The 20,711-nt window shown below is 37.1% G+C and overlaps 4 protein-coding genes across 13 annotated transcripts; 2 read left to right on the forward strand and 2 right to left on the reverse strand.

The window, feature by feature from the left end:
* The first annotated feature begins 8 nt into the window (after nucleotides 1–8).
* On the forward strand, nucleotides 9–9,102 carry LOC105686052 (carboxypeptidase M). 4 transcript variants are annotated; one of them, XR_007277990.1, is made up of 12 exons: nucleotides 9–164; nucleotides 609–742; nucleotides 3,043–3,302; nucleotides 3,398–3,531; nucleotides 4,154–4,290; nucleotides 4,387–4,574; nucleotides 5,094–5,123; nucleotides 5,252–5,547; nucleotides 5,631–5,807; nucleotides 5,893–5,985; nucleotides 6,559–6,884; nucleotides 8,443–8,581. XR_007277990.1 is itself a non-coding variant. In XM_020852355.2 (11 exons), exons 2-11 carry the CDS (start codon nucleotides 726–728, stop codon nucleotides 8,659–8,661), a joined length of 1,551 nt encoding a protein of 516 aa, XP_020708014.2. In that variant the 5' UTR covers nucleotides 85–491; nucleotides 609–725; the 3' UTR covers nucleotides 8,662–9,102. The 4 variants fall into 4 exon arrangements, 1 of the variants encoding a protein (XP_020708014.2); XR_007277989.1 differs by having other exon boundaries at nucleotides 84–491; XR_001103023.3 differs by lacking the exon at nucleotides 5,094–5,123 and having other exon boundaries at nucleotides 85–491.
* On the reverse strand, nucleotides 8,622–12,367 carry LOC105686053 (septin-2). Of its 2 annotated transcripts, none has more exons than XM_020852357.2 (9): nucleotides 12,112–12,367; nucleotides 11,720–11,896; nucleotides 11,562–11,654; nucleotides 11,287–11,452; nucleotides 10,970–11,120; nucleotides 10,730–10,895; nucleotides 10,483–10,639; nucleotides 10,263–10,344; nucleotides 8,622–10,169 (listed from the first exon to the last, which is right to left on the reverse strand). In XM_020852357.2, the coding sequence occupies exons 1-9, from the start codon at nucleotides 12,119–12,121 to the stop codon at nucleotides 10,011–10,013; spliced, it is 1,161 nt and encodes a 386-aa protein (XP_020708016.1). In that variant the 5' UTR covers nucleotides 12,122–12,367; the 3' UTR covers nucleotides 8,622–10,010. The 2 variants fall into 2 exon arrangements, with proteins under 2 accessions (XP_020708016.1, XP_020708018.1); XM_020852359.2 differs by having other exon boundaries at nucleotides 11,720–11,900.
* Nucleotides 12,368–13,038: 671 nt separating this feature from the next.
* Nucleotides 13,039–15,571, forward strand: LOC105686054 (ERI1 exoribonuclease 3). Of its 3 annotated transcripts, XR_007278049.1 has the most exons (3): nucleotides 13,046–13,927; nucleotides 14,263–14,453; nucleotides 14,563–15,571. XR_007278049.1 is itself a non-coding variant. In XM_012400612.3 (2 exons), the coding sequence occupies exons 1-2, from the start codon at nucleotides 13,244–13,246 to the stop codon at nucleotides 13,777–13,779; spliced, it is 420 nt and encodes a 139-aa protein (XP_012256035.2). In that variant the 5' UTR covers nucleotides 13,039–13,243; the 3' UTR covers nucleotides 13,780–13,856. The 3 variants fall into 3 exon arrangements, 2 of the variants coding, with proteins under 2 accessions (XP_012256035.2, XP_012256034.2); XM_012400612.3 differs by lacking the exons at nucleotides 14,263–14,453; nucleotides 14,563–15,571 and having other exon boundaries at nucleotides 13,039–13,619; nucleotides 13,736–13,856; XM_012400611.3 differs by lacking the exon at nucleotides 14,563–15,571 and having other exon boundaries at nucleotides 14,246–14,381.
* Nucleotides 13,930–20,681, reverse strand: LOC105686051. 4 transcript variants are annotated; one of them, XM_048653741.1, is made up of 22 exons: nucleotides 20,563–20,681; nucleotides 20,279–20,414; nucleotides 19,936–20,066; nucleotides 19,676–19,819; nucleotides 19,482–19,609; nucleotides 19,072–19,397; nucleotides 18,793–18,968; nucleotides 18,218–18,703; nucleotides 17,786–18,118; nucleotides 17,505–17,716; nucleotides 17,307–17,435; nucleotides 17,099–17,233; nucleotides 16,844–17,006; nucleotides 16,409–16,763; nucleotides 16,140–16,310; nucleotides 15,841–16,054; nucleotides 15,589–15,765; nucleotides 15,330–15,513; nucleotides 15,047–15,245; nucleotides 14,823–14,961; nucleotides 14,559–14,743; nucleotides 13,930–14,462 (listed from the first exon to the last, which is right to left on the reverse strand). In XM_048653741.1, the coding sequence occupies exons 1-22, from the start codon at nucleotides 20,615–20,617 to the stop codon at nucleotides 14,135–14,137; spliced, it is 4,506 nt and encodes a 1,501-aa protein (XP_048509698.1). In that variant the 5' UTR covers nucleotides 20,618–20,681; the 3' UTR covers nucleotides 13,930–14,134. The 4 variants fall into 4 exon arrangements, with proteins under 4 accessions (XP_048509698.1, XP_048509691.1, XP_012256028.2 ...); XM_048653734.1 differs by having other exon boundaries at nucleotides 17,786–18,703; nucleotides 20,023–20,066; XM_012400605.2 differs by having other exon boundaries at nucleotides 17,786–18,703.
* Nucleotides 20,682–20,711: the final 30 nt, after the last annotated feature.

Below are 20,711 nucleotides of genomic sequence, written 5' to 3' on the forward strand. Positions count from 1 at the left end.
CCCCTTCCTGGACGTTTCTCCCACCTGAACTCTCTCCCGCAACCTGACTCTGCGAGGAAACCGTGATACTTGCTCCTAAGCGGATTCGTCGGCACTCTGCCGCGAGTCGCTCGCTCGTTTCGCAGCTGATCTTACATTTTACATACGTGACGGGGTACACCGAGGTAATACAAAATAGAAAAAACATTGAAGAAAAAATAAGGGAAAAGACAAAAGCAACGTTGCGATCCTGACGATCGACGTCGCTCTTTGGAACACGTTACCAAAGTTCTTTTCCATTTTTCAACTATTTTTAAAAACGCGATTGGGGGGCAAAAATATATTTTTCTGTATCTCATTTTTCCCTTAAAGTATTACACTTTATTTGACGGTGAGATTTTGTCACCCAATTTATACGCTCTTGATCCGTTTTAATTTGTGATCCAGCATGATCTACATAGTATCAACGATCTATCGTAGTATATCTGAGTGATCAAAATTTCTGTGGGCAGGTAAATTGTGAAGTATTTATTTTTTGAACCACGTATTGGTATCAGTTTACTCGCTTCAAACGCGCATTGTATTTAAAAGCACCTACATCTACGTTTACATTTTCTACGTGATATCAGCTGCTGCTGTTGCTGCTTCTACTGGAAAAAAGAAAGGAGGGCGTCCCTTCGCGGCGAGGCACCGTTATTCTCACCGTGGTTCTCAACATAAATCTGTATTAAAACCGAATATTCAGGATGTCACCCACGATAAGGTAAATAAAACCTATTTTTACTCATAACAGTAATTCGCTATCGATTAAATATCACTACAAAACCTCAAGAGACCGATTGCTACAGGCAAGATTCAAAGATCATACGCGTATACGTATGTACTTCTATATCGTCACTTTCCCAAGATTGATCTATTTTGATCTGTACCAATATGAGAACGTTTTCACCTCAATACGTATCATTAACTCTTCTGGGACTTATTTGTGATTTTTTTTTTAATTCAAACCGATTATTATCTTATGTTTACATTCCACACGTATGTAGATATTTATGTACGGTGAATGTCGCGGGCGCTGACACCGGAAGTACGAGGCAAATTTCGAAAATGCGTATCATTCAAATTAAATTCACAGTGTATATCTTCACTATCTGTACTCGTTACATTTATTATGGTATGCAACATAATAATTTATAAACCGATTGGTCAGCCTTACATAAAAATGTTTTCAATAAACGATTGACTGCAGTATAAAAGTATAATACGGTAATGTAAGATTCATTTGCTCATCGGTAGAATATTAATTTCAAGGATGTAAAGACGGATCTTATACATACATGCCTATACTTTGTACATCGTACCTAGAAACTTATTTCGGTGTAATAATGGTGACGGTAAAGAAATAGCTTCTCGTGGTCATCGTTTTGAATGTCAAATATCTGTAAATAAGCCCGGCAGCACGTATTACTTACAGAGTTGGTGTCGAATGATGATTATAATTACTGTATGAAATACTAAACCTATCTATGTATATTAAGACCAAATATACATGTATTTTACGATTAGTAATTAGTATATAGCACTGTATTTGAATATTGTAATTGATCAACGCATAGCCGAACTATAAATACGGTGATCGTAAGTCAAGTTGAATGTTAAAAAAATGGATGCTAATCATAGTTACATTGCAGACTGCAATATATCAACAGTTAAACTGATGTCGATCGTTGTCTGGAATGGAACAATTTTAGTACACGTGTCGACCCGTCTCACGTTTCTACAGAACTATTTTGGTTTGACAACGAATTACACTAAACTTCGATCGGACTCTAATTACATTTTTATAATAGCCGATCTCAAAGTTCTAAATTTAATACGGTATAGCAGAAATGAGCGAAAATAGTAACAATTAATTTTTTATTGGCGATTTGCAATAACTGTACAATCAAATTCTTCCGTTGATCGTCGAGAGAAATTCATTCAGCAAAAATAATCTCTTTCCGGGATGATCTATTTGGAATACCAGGAATTGAAGCAAACAGAAACTTATGTATAAACGCATTAATTTTATGTGTGTCAACACTTCGGCCTAAAGAGGGAAAGTATATTTCGCACTGATTAGAAGCGGATGCTGATGTGCGTCACGAGAATCGCTTCACGTTGAGTCGGAATATGAAAATAATGTTCATTCTATCACAGTACAGCTATTGTTATTAGCTATTACGTTATAATAGAATTATAAATACATATGAGTATATGTACTCCACGTATTGTTTGTTGCCTCGAAAAGCTATTATCGCATCTGGGTTGGTATTAGTATTTTATACGGGGCATTTCCACGTCACTCGACCAGATTTTTTTTTAATTTTCTTTTTTTTTTCTTATTCCTAGTTTTTCATCAAAGGATTCCCGTAAAAATGTATGAACAGAATTATTCTGATTTTCTTTTACCTTCAAAACCTCAATTGGTACTGTATATATGCAGGGTATTGATAAATAATTTTGCCAAACTGGGGATGATAAAGTGCACTTGAACAAGTAATCAGAGAATCTCAGATTACCTGACAATGAGATGAGCAACCCATATCCGGAAACGTCGCGTTCAGGCGCTACAGGACATCGAAGGTCGCAGGTTTATCGCCTGGTCGCTGGCAATTCTGGAGATTATTTGTAGTGATTGAAAACTTGAACATTAATAAATAATATATAAAACAAATGGACCACTATCTAAAGCCATGGTCTTCTGAATCGTACAGTTTTCGAGTAGGAAACGCGCGTTGGGTAAACAACGACCAGGCGCTGACCACGCTCTTTACCTGCGACCTTGGATGCCCTGTAGCATGTAGCGTCTGAACGCGACGTTTCTGGACATGGATTGCTCATCTAAGATTACTTATTTAAGTGCACTTTATTAGCCCTTTGAGTTAGGTACAATTATTCATTGACACCCTGTACATAGGCTATCTCGTATCGTTTTTCAAAATCTGCAGTCTTAAGGTTTTTTTGTTTTTTTTTAAGGAATAAAATAAATTATTAACCGATATCAAATTAATTGAATTCCAGAATGCGAGTATTTCCGGTACTCGTTGTTATGTTGGGATCTTGTGTTATTTCGTATCAAGTTTTTGCCGAGGACGTTGTTAGTCCAACTGCAGGAGAAAACTTTGGACGCCACTATAACTCGAGGTACTCAGTTTTTGATGAACCTTACGATGTAGAGTTCAAGTACCACAACTACGAACAGATGAGCCGTTTCCTCAGAGCCACATCGCTCAGGTACCAGAATCTTACGGCGCTTTATTCCATCGGGAAGTCCGTTAAAGGTATATTTTTACGTTATATAATACCTTGAAGCTTCGTTCGTGTGAATAATAATCGTTGAACGATAATTACATGAGATTACGTATTAATTTTTTAGGCAGGGATCTATGGGTAATCGTAGTTTCATCTTCTCCCTACGAACATGTTGTTGGAAATCCAGATGTGAAGTACGTTGCTAATATTCATGGGAATGAGGCCGTTGGCCGTGAATTGATGCTACATCTTGTTCACGTACGTCTGCATTTTTTTTATCTGTTATTTTCAATTTAAACAAATCGAGAGAAACGCGACAACCAAACTTGTCGTCGGATAATAGTTGACCAACTATTTTTTCACATCAGTCAGAGTCCTGTGTTTTAAATGACTTCAAACAGGTTTCATTTAAACACGTTTTTAAAGCATCATTAAGGTGCGAAGGTTATTTTTTATTGTAGCACAATGCATAATCACTTTTACTCTCTGTATATGAAATTTGTATGCTATCGCAATCTAATTGCAATGATTTCCCGTATGAAATCTATGTATGTAATATTCATAGTTGTCGTTTCAACCATAGATATGTTTCAACTATATCAAGCATCAACTTTTCCGCTAGCAAAGGCCATTATACGGGTAAAAATAATCTTTTCATGTTAATTCATGTATGTCACCTCATGTGAGAGTAGGTGAAAATAAAATATTGGTCAAGGCCTTTTGGACGTTCGTTCTTGTTCAATAAAATTCCACGCACGGTACGAGCATAGGTATACTATCTATAGGACGAATATAATAAGCTGATCATCCGTTAGCGCTATAGCAAGTTCATGGATATTTCATATAATTATGGTTTTTATTCTTTTTCTTGTTGACTTAGCTCTTGGTCACTAAATATGGAACCGATCCATACATAACGTGGCTTTTGGACAAGACGCGAATCCATATTTTACCGTCGATGAACCCTGATGGTTTCGAAGTTTCGAAGGAAGGGTCGTGCGAAGGAGGTCAAGGAAGGTGAGAAGTGATTTCACCGCAATAATTAAATTTTCATGTACCAAAATTTACTTTCAATTATGTTCGCTATGTCACATACCGTCAATTTTTCCATAGGTACAACGCTCGTGGTTTCGATTTGAATCGTAACTTTCCCGATTACTTCAAGCAAAACAATAAGTGGAGCCAACCAGAAACAGAAGCTGTCAAAGAATGGGTTTCGAAGATTCAGTTTGTCTTGTCCGGAAGTTTACATGGTGGAGCTCTCGTTGCCAGCTACCCCTTTGACAACACACCAAACTCGAGTAAGTGGCGACGTATTATTGTACATACGTATAATAGTCCACCTTTGCATGCTACATTTCTCACAAAAGTGGCCACCTATGTCGCGTTGACAAAAATCATTAATATATCATCAATTTTTTTTCATCCTCCATAGTTAGAAAGTGTATTTCATTTGATAGTGAAAATGTAATTCATGCGGCGCGACGAATAACAGTACACGCGTCCGACAGAAAGCAAGCGTGATGTTGTTGTTCATCTATCAGATTTTATTAGATGGATCATAGATCAGAGAGTTCAATTTTACATTGTGATATTCGGTTCTGTCATAGATATATTGAAATGGTTCTATCAATTTGTGGCAGAAATTGGCAGAATTTTAGGGAATTAAATTTTCATCGGGCCATCTCAATATCATTATGAAAACAAAAACAATAACCCGAATTCTGTAACCGAGTTATTTCCGTTATACACTTCGACTGGTATGAGCAAAGTTTCATAAAATGATAATTTATGATTTCGTGTGGGTTTCACGCAATCAGGAATATGTCGTTCAGCCCCGTTATGCGCAGGTATGCTAATCGATATGAATGAAATGTGAAAAAAAATTTAAAACACATAAATTCTACGGATCTCAGACATTTGGGACATATTCCAATAAAATATGAATTAATCGTTAATTCATGTTCAACCTCCGCAGTGTTCCAGAGTTATAGCTCGACTCCGAGCGTATCACCGGACGATGACGTCTTTCGTCATTTATCATTAACGTATTCTCAAAATCATGGTACAATGCATCGAGGTGCAGCTTGTTCATCAACTCAGCCTGGATTCAAAAATGGTATTACAAACGGTGCGGAGTGGTACCCACTTACAGGTGGTATGCAGGATTTCAATTACGTTTGGAACGGTTGCATGGAAATAACCCTCGAATTATCCTGCTGTAAATATCCACCGGTGGAGGATCTCCCGCGTTACTGGGACGAAAACCGAGTGGTTGGTTTATTTTGTACATTTATTTTATTCGTTCACTTTCATCTTGCCCGATTTCAGTGTTAATTTGTTTGTTATCGATCTAGGCGCTCGTTAAATTTCTTGCCGAAGTTCATCGTGGTGTTCATGGTTTCGTCATCGATGAGAACGGTAATCCGGTTGAAAAAGCATCTCTTAAAGTGAAATCTCGCGATGTTGGTTTCGTAACTACAAAATACGGTGAATTCTGGAGAGTCCTACTTCCCGGAATCTATAAATTAGAGGTATTATATTACGTCTTGAAGTTTGTCAGTCGGATTCCACTGATTGACTCTCAATTTAACGACCTTCTCAATTGTTTGTCCGCAGGTCTACGCTGACGGGTATCTACCCCGAGAAGTCGAATTCATGGTAGTTGAACAGCATCCAACGCTCTTGAATGTCACTCTTCGGGCCACCAAGGTGAGACCCACTTTATTAATTCCGTTGTTCCAATCGTCTGGCGCAAATCGCGATAACCGTTAGAATTCCCGTTCATTTATGTGTGTACCTATAGTTACTGTGCCACTGAATAATATTACTTTTAGTGCGTTCGTCGATCTGCAGTAAGTCAAGTTGAAAGCCGCATAAGCGTCGCTATATGGTCCTTCCGTTACAATGTTTCAATAGATCATATATATGATAATGTTGATTATTTTTTATGCTGCAGTTTTTTCACGTTTTGGTGACCCCAAAATTTAATAGTTGGTCACAAACGTGTGTATAGTTGTTTATCCGTTACACAGCGGCGCAAGTCAATGATCCAACTATTTTATCTGACTTGGTTGTTTATTTTTTATTGCACGCGCAATTCGCGGCCTCCCACAATATCGAGAACGAAGCAAGAAACAAGGACGCAATCTTGACTGGTCTCTGCGGATCACAATTACGATTATCGATAAGGTCGCGAATTTTTCGCAGATGGTTTGCCGAACTTGCGTGAGGGTTTTCTTTTAGTTTTTTAAGCAGTAGAGATCGTGGTGTCTCGTTTTACAGAGATGGGAGTATAATAATCAGCCCGATCAAGCAAATCAGGAAGTAGCTCGAGACGCTTCAATATCGTCGTCCGTCTTCGCGGACGAGATATCCACCAGTACCTCTTCTTACACTGTTGTAACATCCGATTCACCTCTGCAACCCAAAGGTCAACTTTTGGATCACCTCCTGAACGGAGGCACCTTTACCGTTCCTGATGTCGCCGCCGTATCCACAGCAACGGCAGCCGACTCTATCGTTTTCCCCTCATCCTAATATCACAATAACCCTGTATAGATGAAAAAAATTATACCACCCTCTAAAATCTGGCTAATATCACGAATTGTGTAAGTATTAATTTTTCAGGAATCCTGCTTAGCTACGACGTGATGCTATTACCATTAACGAGTTTCACTCTACATTGTTTTAGAACTTTTCGCAATTGCTATCATATCTATAAATTCACATTCTCTGCTCGTTTTTTTCCAGCTCATCGCAAATTTTTTTTTTATTCATAGTTGAGGAAGTTGCCATGATGAATTAACACCTATACAGCTGGTGCTTTGCTAATTCGATATGTATGTTTCGATTGCTGCACGCACATGACTTTACATCATATCATATATCTATTTGTGTATCAGGTACACTTTCGCATATTCATACATTCAGTAACATCCCGTGCCTGTACAGTTTTTGTTTCTTCACATAATAAGCTTACTTTGAATTTTTCTTATTTCAATATTCGTTACAGAGCTATAGGATAGTTGGTTGGTTTTTTTATCGCATTCAGTTTCCGAGTGGAGTCACATACATACGCATATACATGCAAACACGAGTCGTTGACCCGTTTTAAGTTCTCGATTCATTTAGCTGCCAATTCCAGAAGGATATAGAAATATAATGCCACGTACATCGTCCTTCGGGGAATTTAGATCATGCGCGGGATGAGAAATTATTGCTTGAAGATCCCTCGGCATTCGAGAAATTCGAGGTGAAACCCGTTGGGAAATTATATCAACGTATGAAAGAAGATGTATCTACCCTCTATACGACTATACCATAATACTCTGCAGAAATGAGGGCAGATTCGATATACTATAACTGATCGGGACTTCATTTCACATTTCCGGTCACGATATATTCAAACTGTAAATGTATGTATGCATATATACATATTGATCACGTTGAATCTTGATTACCCATCAAAATTATATCTGTAATTAATTCTACTTTTTCGCTCTATGCGCACAAATTATGATTTGTTATATTACATCATGTGTACTTATTATGTATGAAGATACGTGTACGTGTGTTGAAATAAGCTTCTGCATGCTGCGAATTGCAGAATGCAATGTTGAAATTTACAACGCCGAATATTTACTTGTCGTATGCCGTTTAATCATTTTGCGACGTCGCAATTGCATTGTTAGATTATCCAAATTTAACTGCAGTTGTTTTTAACTACGATTTATCTAAATGTTTTCGAATGTCACGTTGTATCTTATATTATGTTGCAGAAGACGTCTAAACGAAGCATTTCAAAAATGTGCACTGTAGCTCTGTCATTATATGTAATTTTCACTCGCCGTGTGATCATAATTATTTCGCCGAATCGTTGTTGATCAGCCATCTTCGTCTTAAAATCTGTCATAACAATCTTAAGTTATAACTGCTTTCTATTTTCTATCTACCAACAACTTCATGAGATGAAAAATTTCTAGAAAATACTTTTACATTATTTGCGATAGAACATAAAAGTCGAAAAATAATCAGACTGGCTTGCATTAGAACAAGATTGTTGAAAGTTATTTTGTTCATTATCCAATGGAGTTGTTGAAAGACAGCAAATAAAACTTACCTCATTCGCACTATTCGCATGATTACAGCTAAATTTTTTTTCCACAGAGGCATGACATCAACAGCGGAAATGATGATGGAAGAACCGGGGTTTACGTGGGGCGACCACCTTCCCATAGAGAACAGAGACCAGGATCGCCTTATTTCACACAGGGACAGTACAGGCCGAATTCAGGGGCAAATACGGCGTCTGGTGATCCTGGGAATGGAATTTTTTCGTCAATCAGCAACGGTTTTAATTCAATAGTCACGAATCTTTTTGGTTAATAGTTTTATGTTAATTACGAAACCTATTATTCTATACCTAAATAATTAATTGAAAAAGGGCCACCGCTAACCATCACGCATATACATACAGATTAATGACATTATAAGGAAATAACGTGCTTAAAATACCTGTATAGAACCTAATCTCCTCTGCCAAGGACTTTAGTTGTCACGTACTATGATTTTGATCGGTTATAAAAAAAAACTCGGATTTTTCATACATAAATTTTTAAATGTAAGCCGTTATTGTATTTGTCGATCAATTTCATCATCCATTGTATAATTTCCTAACCAGGTTATTTATTGTTATTTATTTGATTGACTAATCTTCTAAACGATTGATATTATACGTGTATTAAAAATAAACGGGTCTTTCTACTTACAATTAGATTACGACAGTTAGAGCGTATAATAATCTGGAATAAACACTAATTTTTATTATTTTAACGTGTTTTGTATTTTTCAAATTATTTAAACTGTGTTATACTATTTGTTTGCAGAATATTTGATACGTCACTCGAAATGTATATTTGCCAGTTGAATGTATATTAGCATATTAGACATTTCATTCATGTTTGTATAATATTTTTATTGTTAAGTACAAGATTTATTATCAAAAATGAGGTGTTACGTGATATTTATTTTCTATCTGTTGTTTTTTCTCTATTCCACTATTATTATCGTACGTATGAACAAAGTAATATAAGTTAAAAGAGAATGATTACTTTTCTGAAGCTGTACAATTTTGGGAATTTATATGTAATAAAAAAAAACTAAGCATTTACAATTCGGCCACAATTACGGGCTACGTTGTATATTTCGGTTTTCTCATTTTCATTTGTCATTATAGTTACAAAAAATTGTACCATAGATATATGTTTCACAATTTGATTAATATACCGCATAGACGTACCTATATCTTGTATAATTGTACCTAAATATACTCCCATATATATTATCAATTATCATAGTCGCACACAACTATATAATATGTATGTATATCATACTAATGTGTGCCTATAAATGCCTACACATTCATACACCAATACGTAACTATAAATGTAATAATACTCATGAAATTCTCACTTAAATTGTTGTAATACGAGTGTGCAGCAAAACAGTCACCCGAAATTTATAATATATTGCGCAAGGAAGCGGTTAGCTTTTTTTTTGACTACTTGAAAATCGTGAGATTTTTAGAATTTCATTTTGTGCTATTATCGAATTCCTTATGTATCATTAATTTTCTTTTGTTGCGTTGATTAAAAATAATAATGTATCCAACCAAGAATAATTCAAATCACTCCTACAGGTTTATGAGTTAACCGTAACTTGTGATTACCTTGTATTTAAACGTCTATAATACTGTTCCGCTTTTTATCAGCATCCGCAACGTCTAAGTCGTTGCCTAGACTTCCTACTCGACCGCGCATTGCAATTCCACTGCCTTGACCAGTCGCCTTCAATTTTTCTTGCATCTGGGCGAGAATGTCTTGCATCCGACGTATCTGAAAATAATATTTTAGACGTTTTAACACACCTTGATGATGTAGTTGATCGATTTCTATTAGGAGAGATGAAGTCAGAGGAAGTATGCATACCTCTTCATCCTTTTGTAAAAGAAGCCTGTCCGTATCCGATATACTGTGCTCGAAGTGTGGCCCAGAATCCCTCTTTAGTTTACTTCAGGAAGAGAAAAAAATTCAAAATACGTTCGCGTATGACATGCCATGTGGCAGTTACCATAATTTAGCAAACGACGCAACAAACAATATAAATAATGGGTAATATGTTATCTGTAATTACAATTTTCGTATGTACCTCCGTTCCCGTATCGCCTGTTGGGAAATTTGCGAAATGCACTGAGCCCGGAAATTTTCATAGTGTACATCTTGTGTCACGTCTTTCAAATCCTGCATATGAGTTGAAATAAGCATCGTTCGAAGCTTCACAAAATCGCTATGTTTCGGATTTTCCACTGCAATAAATATTTTGTTGACAATTTTAACGAATTTAATAAATACATACAGTAGTGCCTATAATTACGATGAAATCTTCCACTGCATACCTTCTACTACACCCCAAGGATATTGTCGGCCACGTACTTTACGTCCAGCAACTTCTAAAACTGTGGAACTTCCGATCACAGCAAAAGGAACGCAGGCCTTCAGTTCTTTGTCCTGTTGCTTGAAATCCTCATCTTCGTCACTGTCACAATCCGGAAATTGGTAGATCTTTGAATGTACAGGAAAATAAGTATGACTTGTTCATTAATTATTTCATATATTGATTACAGAATCAATCATGCCTGGATTTCATGCTCGTCGATGTCGGCCAGAATTTTTTCCTTCAGATTTTTTACTTCAAGGGCTGTGAGCGTATCTGCTTTGGCTATTACAGGTACTACATTTACTTTGCGATGCAGTCGTCGAAGAACTTCCAAGTCCATCTGCCTCAAACTACGGGGAAAACCATTTTTAAGTACTCAAAAAAATATTGCAATTTTTTGTTTTGAATAATTATATCAAGGTGGCGGGAAAACAACGTCACTCTCATTTAAATTCGGTACCGAGACGATAATTTTCTTTTCACACCACCTTGGTAACATCTGGTAATGATACTAACCCACGGCCATAGGGTGGAATAAAGTATAGGCAACAATGAACCCTGTTGTCCTGGATATTTTTTCTGTTCAGTCCACTTTCATCGGTGAAATACTGACGGAATTGCTCATCAATGTACGCCGAACAAGCTTTCCATGTGTCATCACAATTTACGGAGTCGCCAAATCCTGAATGTGGGTGTGCATATGTGGCATTTAGTTCAACTATTTCAATATATCTATGGTATAACTTTGATTTCGATTATTTATTTCGAAATTACAGTGCAATAATTATTACCTGGAGTATCGACGATCGTTAGCCGCAATCTAACACCCCTTTCCTCGATGTCCATTGTTTTTTTCTCAACCGACGTAGTCTTCTCGACCCGTTCTGAAATTATATCGAACAATGGTGAGATAAACTGATGTAACGAGTTTTTAATATTATATTTTTACCTAGGGCGTCAGGAATGCGACGATCTTTGTATAGGTCCCCTAGGAACAGGCTGTTTATCAACGTTGATTTTCCAAGCCCGGTCTCGCCGACAACCATCAATGTAAATTCGAACCCTCTTTTGACAGATTTCCGATGAACTTGTTCGGGTAGCGTTGCGAACCCGATATAGTCCCTGTCTTACTAAACAAAGTTTAATAATGCTCTTTAATCTGTATGAAACAATCATATTCCAACTATCGTATTATACATTTTTCCGAGCTCGAGTTGATTGGGGGTAATTAATTTTTGAAAAAACATTGCTGCATAATAATTATGTGTGAGCGAAATCTTTTTTTTACATTTCGTCCCAGATTTAATGCATGACATAAAATATTTAACAAGTGATACTTACCGCCAGACATATCGTAATCCGTGTACCGATATGTGTATGACAATCAAATGCTCTACCCGCTTATTATTATACACCTATTCAAATGTGATCTGCACCTGTACAGACGCCAGTCTGATAAAGAACGACTTTTGTATTACGTCGAATAATTGTACGTCCCAGACCTACTGTTTACAGTAATAATATTGAGTTTATCATCGATGAATACCAGTGTGGAGGGTAAAAATTATTCCAAGGGTTGAACAGAGTGGGGAACTGCGCCAGCGCATTTACACCCTCACACTATATTCACTCACCCTGAACCCGCGCCTAGCCCATGGATCAATAAATCCTTCTTCGTTGCTCCTAATCGCTCTCGCTGGCTGGATATACCCGGAAATGTCACTCAAGAAAGACTGTGCTATTAAGTCCTTGATACACAGCCTTGAGATACAACAGTATCTGGATTTTTATTCATTAGTTTCAAAATCGTTGTACGAAATTTTTACTCAAGTAAAAACCTAAATCAGGCGTCAAACGTGATTATATACACCTAATGCGAATAGCAATGTTGGCGTTGTACTGTTCACGAAAATATATTTTCAGGACTACCTATATTTCTATACTGAATACCTATATTGAGTATAGGAATATACGTAGAATTCATAGGATTTCGGATAGGATTTTGGATACGAAATCCTATGAATTCTACCCCATGGAGATGAGAATTTCTATCCCTAAATGTTCACAAACGACCCATGGTGCAATTCGTGGCATGATTACTTGTATCAATCCTATTGAGCTATCTAAAACCATCAATAAAATTATTGCTATCGTTGTCGCATCAATTAAAATTTTTAGTGTCGCAATATAATTTCCGTCATTTCTTCCTCATAGTATTCTGAAATATTTTGAATCTTGCCGCAAACTCCATTACCGACCGCACCGTGAACAACCTTTGGAGTTCATTGTTCAGTCGGCCGGTGAATTTGACCCCTTCATATTCGAATGCAAAACCGTTTAAATGAGGTTATTTTTGTGAAAAGAATACACTGAACTGAGAATACCAAAGTATCTTTGCATTGTAGTCGAATACTCAAGCTTACTATTTTGGAATTTCAAATTTGAATTTTGAAATGCCACTGTGATTAGAACCATGGCGCACCGATTACTCCGTTCAAACCTATCAAAGATAAACAGACTGACATCAGTGAAAAAGTCTGAATCCGTTGCAGTGAAACAAACTTTTGAGTATTTGTTGATCATTGACTTTGAAGCTACTTGTCAAAAGGACGAGGCATTAAAACCACAAGAGATTATAGAATTTCCATGTTTAGCTGTTTCCACCACAACCTGGGAAGTGAAGGATGTATTTCACGAATACATTAGGCCTCAGGTTCACCCTGTGCTAACTACATACTGTACAAAGCTCACTGGTATCATACAAGAGATGACTGACCAGAGTCAACATTTCCCTGATACATTTCTCAACTTTCAACGTTGGTTACACAAGTCTGGTTATTTAGAAAATGGTAAAAGTACATTTGTAACTTGTGGTGACTGGGACTTGGGAGTAATGTTACCTGAGCAATGTGCGATTAGCCAAATTCCTATTCCGAAATATTTCAATGAATGGATTAATTTGAAGGACACATTTCGCCATGCAACCGCGTATCATCCAAGAAGTCTTAAGGATATGCTAAAACATCTGAATTTACCTTTATGTGGTCACCTGCACTCAGGAATAGATGACACTAACAACATGGCTAGGATAATCCAATTGTTAGGGACCAAATATCAGACCGACTTTCGTGTTACTTCGGTAGCACGATGATCTATGGTAAGAAAATTATATATTACAGTGCTTGGTACATTGAAATTCCACTTATCATTTTTATAAACATTTAATTATTACTAGAACATATTTGTGGTACATTTACAAAATTTATTATTACACCTCAGCATGAGTGGCATATAGGGTGACATGTTTAGCAAATTACGAAAAATTTAAAATAGAACGGTTTTTTTACTCCCACTTTGTAACTGTTCAATTGTGAGATGATATGCTGATTAAAACCTCACGCATTTGTTGTTCCATGAATATTTGGAGTACAGCTGATATATTTCTATTCACTAATTTACTGCATTGGATCTTTAGTGGGAAACTTCTTCCAGCTGGTATCATACCCTCAGTGGGCACAACATTAAGTACATCGCCGTGTGAAAGAACTGTTTCAAATGGTTGAGCAAGATTGCGCAAACTGGAAACTATCACAGTTGCCTCAGTCCTGAACGGTGGTGCCAGTGTCACCATTCCAGGAGTAACTGTGAACTCATTTTTGGAAATAACGTCTTCATTTACTTCCGTAAGAGTTCTGAAACAATGATAAAATATGTGCATGAAGTTGATAGTCTGTCCATAGATCAACTGACAATGTCTGTCTGATTCAATTATTGATATAAAATTTTACTCAGAGGGCATATACGTCTCACACCCAGCAGTGAATATACTGCTACTGTCGCTGCATACTGAGTAAAAAATTTGTGTGTCGTCAACGTTATCGTTTAACATGGTCAACGTTTCATCTGCGTTGACTTCCATTGTCAACATTACTTGATGTTGACTAACACCACGACAGAGATCGCCCAGATGTTGCTGAAACATTTTTTAAGGTCAAAAACTAGAATAAAAAATAACAAATTCCATCAAGCAAAATACGACTAAAATTACTTACAACCGGATCTCTGACAAGACTAAAATCCTCTATTAGCGTCTCCCCTGGGAATACTTTGCATAATGGAAAAACAATATTTTTGAATGTATCATTCTCTGCTCCTTGGAGTTTACCAGTGTCTTTTAATTTATTATACAATCTACAACCAAAAAAAATAAACCGTTCATCGCAAGGAAAGAATTAACTTTAACTAGTTAAAATCGATAAAATTTGAGATTGCTCACCTACGAATTCTCCATCTTGTTGGCTCATCTCCGTGTGTAATAGTTAAAGTTCCAACGTGTGAGACATCAGTACGTTTGAGTAATGCAAGATCTTCCCGTCTTGGATGAAATTCTAATTTAACCCATTGAGTCTCACCCGGACCCAATAACAATTCTGTTGGACTAATTTGCCAACTGGATACCATGGCAGGGTAGAGAGCTACGATATCGAGGATTGTTGAACATTGTTATAGCGTTGTGAAAGGATTTAAAAAAAGATGATAGTGACCCCTTATCTACCTACCTTTTGGTGTTAGCTTCACGACAGCATATGAACACAAATCTCCGGCATTTTGTAGTTTGATTCTTGCACTTAATTTTCCACTTGCGTTCATGTGACCGAGGGAGAGCCACATCAGCCCTCCCGTATCTTTAAATGCTTGCAAAATTTCAACCTTGCCAATACCTCCGTATCCAAATAAGTATATCTTGAAAAGAATGAATCAATTGAGCATTGTGAAGTAATAAAAATGAACTAAAATCAGGTATATGATAATATTTACTGTTTTACGTTGCGATGAATCGTCCTGTTCTCTTGCATTGTTGTAATGAGTAAATATTATTTTACCAGCACAAGCTCCAAGGTTATTGGGGCTAAATATGACGGATATCTCTTTGCTCCCCATGCGTTGCAAAACTAGTGACATACTTGTGCCAACTGCCTGAGACTCTTTGAGAAACTAAAATGAAAATACATTCCATATCATAAAATGAGTAATAGTTTTCATATCTATAATCACGTAAAAATTACCTACTCGGAAACTTTTATTGTTATCCACAATGTTGACTTGTAGTCTAATTTTGTTGTCACTTTTGTTGCGAATTGTGAAACTCTTCGTATCACTCCTTCCTGACTTAATACTACCCCACACAAGGGCGACATTGGTCGATTGTATTGGAATCGTATTACCGGACACCGTTGACGTTGAAGCAGCACTGCCCGGTGAATGCCTCCCTGAATTAGCTGATCTGTTTTTTTTTGGATAAAATATCAATTTACTCACAAGCCAGGATCGCTCATAGATTAGTGCTTGTACTTTTAAATTTTGCATACCTGTTGGATGCTAGACTACGAGGAGAAGTAGGAGAACATATCTGTCGTGATTGAGGAGTAATGCAGCGTTGTGCTCCGTTTACATTTAAGCAATCCGCGTGATGGGAAATGTCGCCAACAATGGGGTAGAAATACTCATTCTCTCCGGCAACAACTTTCACGTGAGCTTGCCTGCCAATTCAATAATAGATCAAATCACATTACAACGCTCATCAAGGAGATAAGATGTAATTCATAGATTTCACATAATAGGAAGGAGGGTCTCATACCTTTCGGAAACGTCATCTTCTCGGGATTTATAAGTAATGAGAATTGAACCTCTCTCATTCACTTGAAGCATTAAAGTATTCGGCTTCAATGAAAAGCCAATCACAGAACTGGTTGAATGATCGCTTTCAACTAATGAGGCAGATAACATCACAGCAACATCCCCAGAATTAACAAGCTTTATTGACTTGCTTTGTTTCCGTGTGATCACTATCGGTAACTGAGTATCAACTAAATCTATTTTCGAAACACCAATAGCGCCAGTTAATTTGAGGCTCTTCAATAATTGGCCGGCTACGTCATCTGTCCGTAGCTGGATTACAAGTGTTCCAGTTGCATGATATAATCCTTGCTGTTCTGTAAGACACATAAAGTAATTAACTCGCATAATTTCCAGTACTCGGAATTATTATCAATAATCTTCTCCTATTCCTCACTATGAACTGTAGACAACAGTATTCCTTTGAACTGAATGTTTACAGGGATTCGTTGGTGAGGCCCAAGTGTCAAGTTGTAATTTATTCCTTCACCATTATCTGTGGGATCGGTAACTTCATCAGTGTGATTATCGATATTAAATATTTCCGCTCCACTAGAATCCTGTAGAATGGGAAAAATATGGATATTTAAACCAACCGATGTAGCAAATCTTTTTACAATTGATCAGCTTTTGAATTAATATTTTAGTTCACCTTGGCAATCATTAATCTAATAGGCAGCTCTGCATTGTTTTTATTCTCCAATGTTATAGATAATGTATTACAACTTTTTTCAGCAACGGTATAAAAATGGATTTCGTCCAGTCCAGACTGCGTTATGACACCAATCTACATCACAACATAGGTCCAAAATAATTGAAGAAACTGGTGATAAAAAAATGGTTGAAACCGCTCAACTTACTTGCGGCTCCTCAGGCACAAAACACATGACGTGTTCGATTACCCCACTGGACCTGGTAACCATATCCGATACCGATATATTAATCATTGCCATTATCGGTTTTCCCATCTGGTGCACTTTCACGCCAATCTGGACAAAAAAATTGTAGGGTAATGGAACGTAACAGGCATATCATTTAGTCATTCCAATTTTCCGCACCTTGACAAATTTTCCTTTGTCAGGTTCCACTAATATTGTATCGCCAGGTAAATCTAATGATATATTATCTCTGTCCCCTTGAATTTGATGCAGTGCTAGGGTACAAGTCATCCAACGATCGCTCCCATTCAGTATCTCAATTTCAGCCTCTCTGGAAACTCTGACAATACAACTAAACAAGTCGTTCGTATTTCTCGCTGACATGATACTTCCTGTAACGAAATTACGTTGTTTAGTTCACGCAACATAAAATCGAAGTATGTGAGTTACATGTCACTCACTGTATGATTGTAGTTTTCTGTTTGCATGAACTTGACCAACGGTGATACTAGATTTTAACTTGGAATCACGTTCAATAGAGTACGTTGTTTTTTCACTGGACCTTTCATCCACTGTCAAACGGTCGGATGGCTTTTTTTTTTGGTGGGCGGATAGATTTAGACTTGGCCCTAGTGATTCTATGGTGACATTTTCCTGTTTTATTTTTTTTCCATCCTGTGATGGTTTAGGATGCGAAAATTCGAGTTTTCCACCCAAGGTTTTACTTAAAACATCTGCATTTCGTTCCACATTGAAAACGTCCATATTTCTTCCATGCGCTACTACAGAATTCTCTAAAGATGACAACAAATTAACATCAATGTTTGAATGATGATCAGAAGATTTTTTGATAATTTTCGAGTGATTCAGAGTTCGTGTCATCCTTGCACTACCTTCCATTTCACTTTTCCTAAGTTCTCTATCTTCTAACTTATGCATAGCATAGGTACTCCAGTCTCTGTTACGACTCGTTGCTGCCTCCAATGCCACATCTAGAGACATTCTGGTAGATTCTGGCTTAACATGCATGGGACTTTGTGCAACTTTATTGTGCAAGGAATATCTGGCTGAATCTAATAATACCGTTGTAACTCCCATTGTTGATGTGTCTCTTTCAGGTTTTTCATTTATGGTAAATGATGAATGAAATGATTCCTTCTGAGGCAAGTAAGAAATACCATTCATGCCGGCATTAACCAACTGTGACGGTGCAAGTTTTTTCTTCCTTTTTGCCATTATCAGTTCATCCACTAAACGTCTCGGAGAACCATTTTCGATATTATTCAAAGCTTGAGCAATGCTGCTTAGACTCATCAGGCTATGTTCGGTACGATTGCCACATTCCAAAACTTTTGTATTTGTTTCGATCATGCTCGGTCCTGTAATACATAAATGAAGAAGTTGAATGACTAATCTCAAAATAAACAATTGAGTAACATTGAAAAAACAGTATGCTTATCACGAGAACCTTCACTGATCAATGTTTCATCTACCAAAGGCACTAGGTTTCCCTGTTTGGTAGGACTTGTTATTGCCACACCAAAACTCGGTCTAAGTACACAATCAGTTTCCTGAAGTTGTCCAATATTGCCGCATTTACGTTGGAAAAATTCGCCGACCGAAAACTTGCGACCAGAATGAGATCTAGAAATAATAGGTAGTATTAGTTTGACATCGTAAGATAATGGCTGGCAAAAATGTGATATCTAAAATAATTTTGTCTCACTACACACATATAGGCACTTACTCTATGGATAAATCAAAATCACCAATGATTCCTGAAAAACAAGACAATTCAAGATGCTCTTTTTCTCCAGTAGACAAACTACTCATTGGCATGGCGTAGGAATAATTTTGATTCCATGATAGTTCATCCGCTAGCATGCGACTGCCAACTCTAGAGCCTGATTGAAAATCTTCGTCTCCAAATTGGGCCAAGAGCTCAGCAGCAGCAGTTGTATCAAAACTAATCCCACTTCTTCCGGATTGAAATATCGATGATTCACTTCCCTTGTTAGCACTAACATCCAAAACCGACGATCGGGCGGATATTTCATTTGGCTTGAAGACAACCTGATTACATTACCGATCCAAAAAAAAGAAAAACACATTTGTAAAATGTACTTTCATTAACCATGGAACAGATTATTCACACACCTGGGGATCATCATTGTGTGATATCTCGTTCTGATTGGAAAAACTTTGCAGCCGTGAATCTGTTAGTGTTGAAGGGTTGGAATCCCTGCTTAGATTTTGCAGATTTCCATCATTCTCTTTATTCTGGTCTGTGAATAAATCGGTTTGATTTAAAGTATGATGAAAAAATATAACTTGTACTTGTAATTATTTACCCAAAAGTACTGTAGATTCTCTAGGTTCACTACACTTTTGTAATAACTCTCTCGCAAGTTGTCGTTCTGCATCTAGCTTGTTTTTAATACTGGAATTGCGACAGGAATACTTATTTTCTGCCATCGATTCATTTTCTCCAAGCACTGGAACAACATATATTGGTGAAACAAACTTTTTTGACTGGGCTAGGACATACCGGAATAGCCGTATTGTATCTATTATTCACATGGTTTCATGTTTTCTAGAAAAATATGCCTACAAGATGAAATATTCAGAATTCCCAGCGATGAGTCGACAGTCCTCTGCTTGATATCACTTTCATTTAGAATAGAATGTTTGTTTCTACCTTCAAAATCTGCTGCACCGTATCGAATTTTTCCAAGTCCAAGGCTGTACAAAAGCAACCAAACGATCGACCAGTGAATATATGAAAAAAGACAATCGATGTGTAGTTACAAAATTTAAACAGGTGACCTTGAAATGTAAATAGTCTGATAACTCAAGGGACTTAATATTAGCCAGCTAGAGTCAGAGAATTACTATATCCCCAACTGAACAAAGAAGCGCTGTAATTAGCCGAACATTCACGAGGAGTATCTTACCTGGACTTCTTTTCTACGGTGGATGATGCTTGAGGTGGTAGAGTCGTAGAAATTGTAACATTCATGAAATCCGGCAAATTTCTAGCCCCGTCTTCACTGGTATCTGGCCGATACTCCATTTTTGGAATTTCGCTTGCTGAACGCAGAACAAATCATTACATTAGCAACTAATCACCCATAGGTCTTTGTGTGCTGTAACACGCTTACAAATACAAGACGAGTACAAATTATTGGGCTAACTTTGCAGGACACAGCTGATAATGTCCTTAACCTTTAATACTAACAATAACGATCCCATGAACGTTCCAAACAGGTTTCAAATTTGAAATTTTTATCCATGATATGTTCAGAGATCAGAGAAAGGCAAGGTACTGATTGAAGGGCTTGCTACAAGTTGAGCATGCCTCCGCTGTTTGACTGGTGGCATTTGGGT

The sequence above is a fragment of the Athalia rosae genome, chromosome 1 (assembly GCF_917208135.1).
Source record: "Athalia rosae chromosome 1, iyAthRosa1.1, whole genome shotgun sequence".
Classification (NCBI taxonomy): domain Eukaryota; kingdom Metazoa; phylum Arthropoda; class Insecta; order Hymenoptera; family Athaliidae; genus Athalia; species Athalia rosae.

Bases quoted from the DNA above. Each gene is read 5' to 3' on its own strand.
- LOC105686051 (XM_012400605.2), bottom strand. From the start codon at position 20,617: ATGGATAAAAATTTCAAATTTGAAACCTGTTTGGAACGTTCATGGGAT. The intron at 15,514-15,588 runs GTAAATATTATC...ATTCTTTTCAAG, and splicing joins ATTCATCGCAACGTAAAACA to ATATACTTATTTGGATACGG. The intron at 15,246-15,329 runs GTAGGTAGATAA...TCGATATCGTAG, and splicing joins CGTGAAGCTAACACCAAAAG to CTCTCTACCCTGCCATGGTA.
- LOC105686054 (XM_012400611.3), top strand. From the start codon at position 13,244: ATGGCGCACCGATTACTCCGTTCAAACCTATCAAAGATAAACAGACTG.
- LOC105686052 (XM_020852355.2), top strand. The intron at 3,532-4,153 runs GTACGTCTGCAT...TTGTTGACTTAG, and splicing joins TGATGCTACATCTTGTTCAC to CTCTTGGTCACTAAATATGG. The intron at 4,575-5,093 runs GTAAGTGGCGAC...TCACGCAATCAG, and splicing joins TGACAACACACCAAACTCGA to GAATATGTCGTTCAGCCCCG.
- LOC105686053 (XM_020852357.2), bottom strand. The intron at 10,896-10,969 runs GCATGATTGATT...GTACATTCAAAG, and splicing joins TCGACGAGCATGAAATCCAG to ATCTACCAATTTCCGGATTG. The intron at 10,640-10,729 runs GTATGCAGTGGA...TATTTATTGCAG, and splicing joins TCCTTGGGGTGTAGTAGAAG to TGGAAAATCCGAAACATAGC.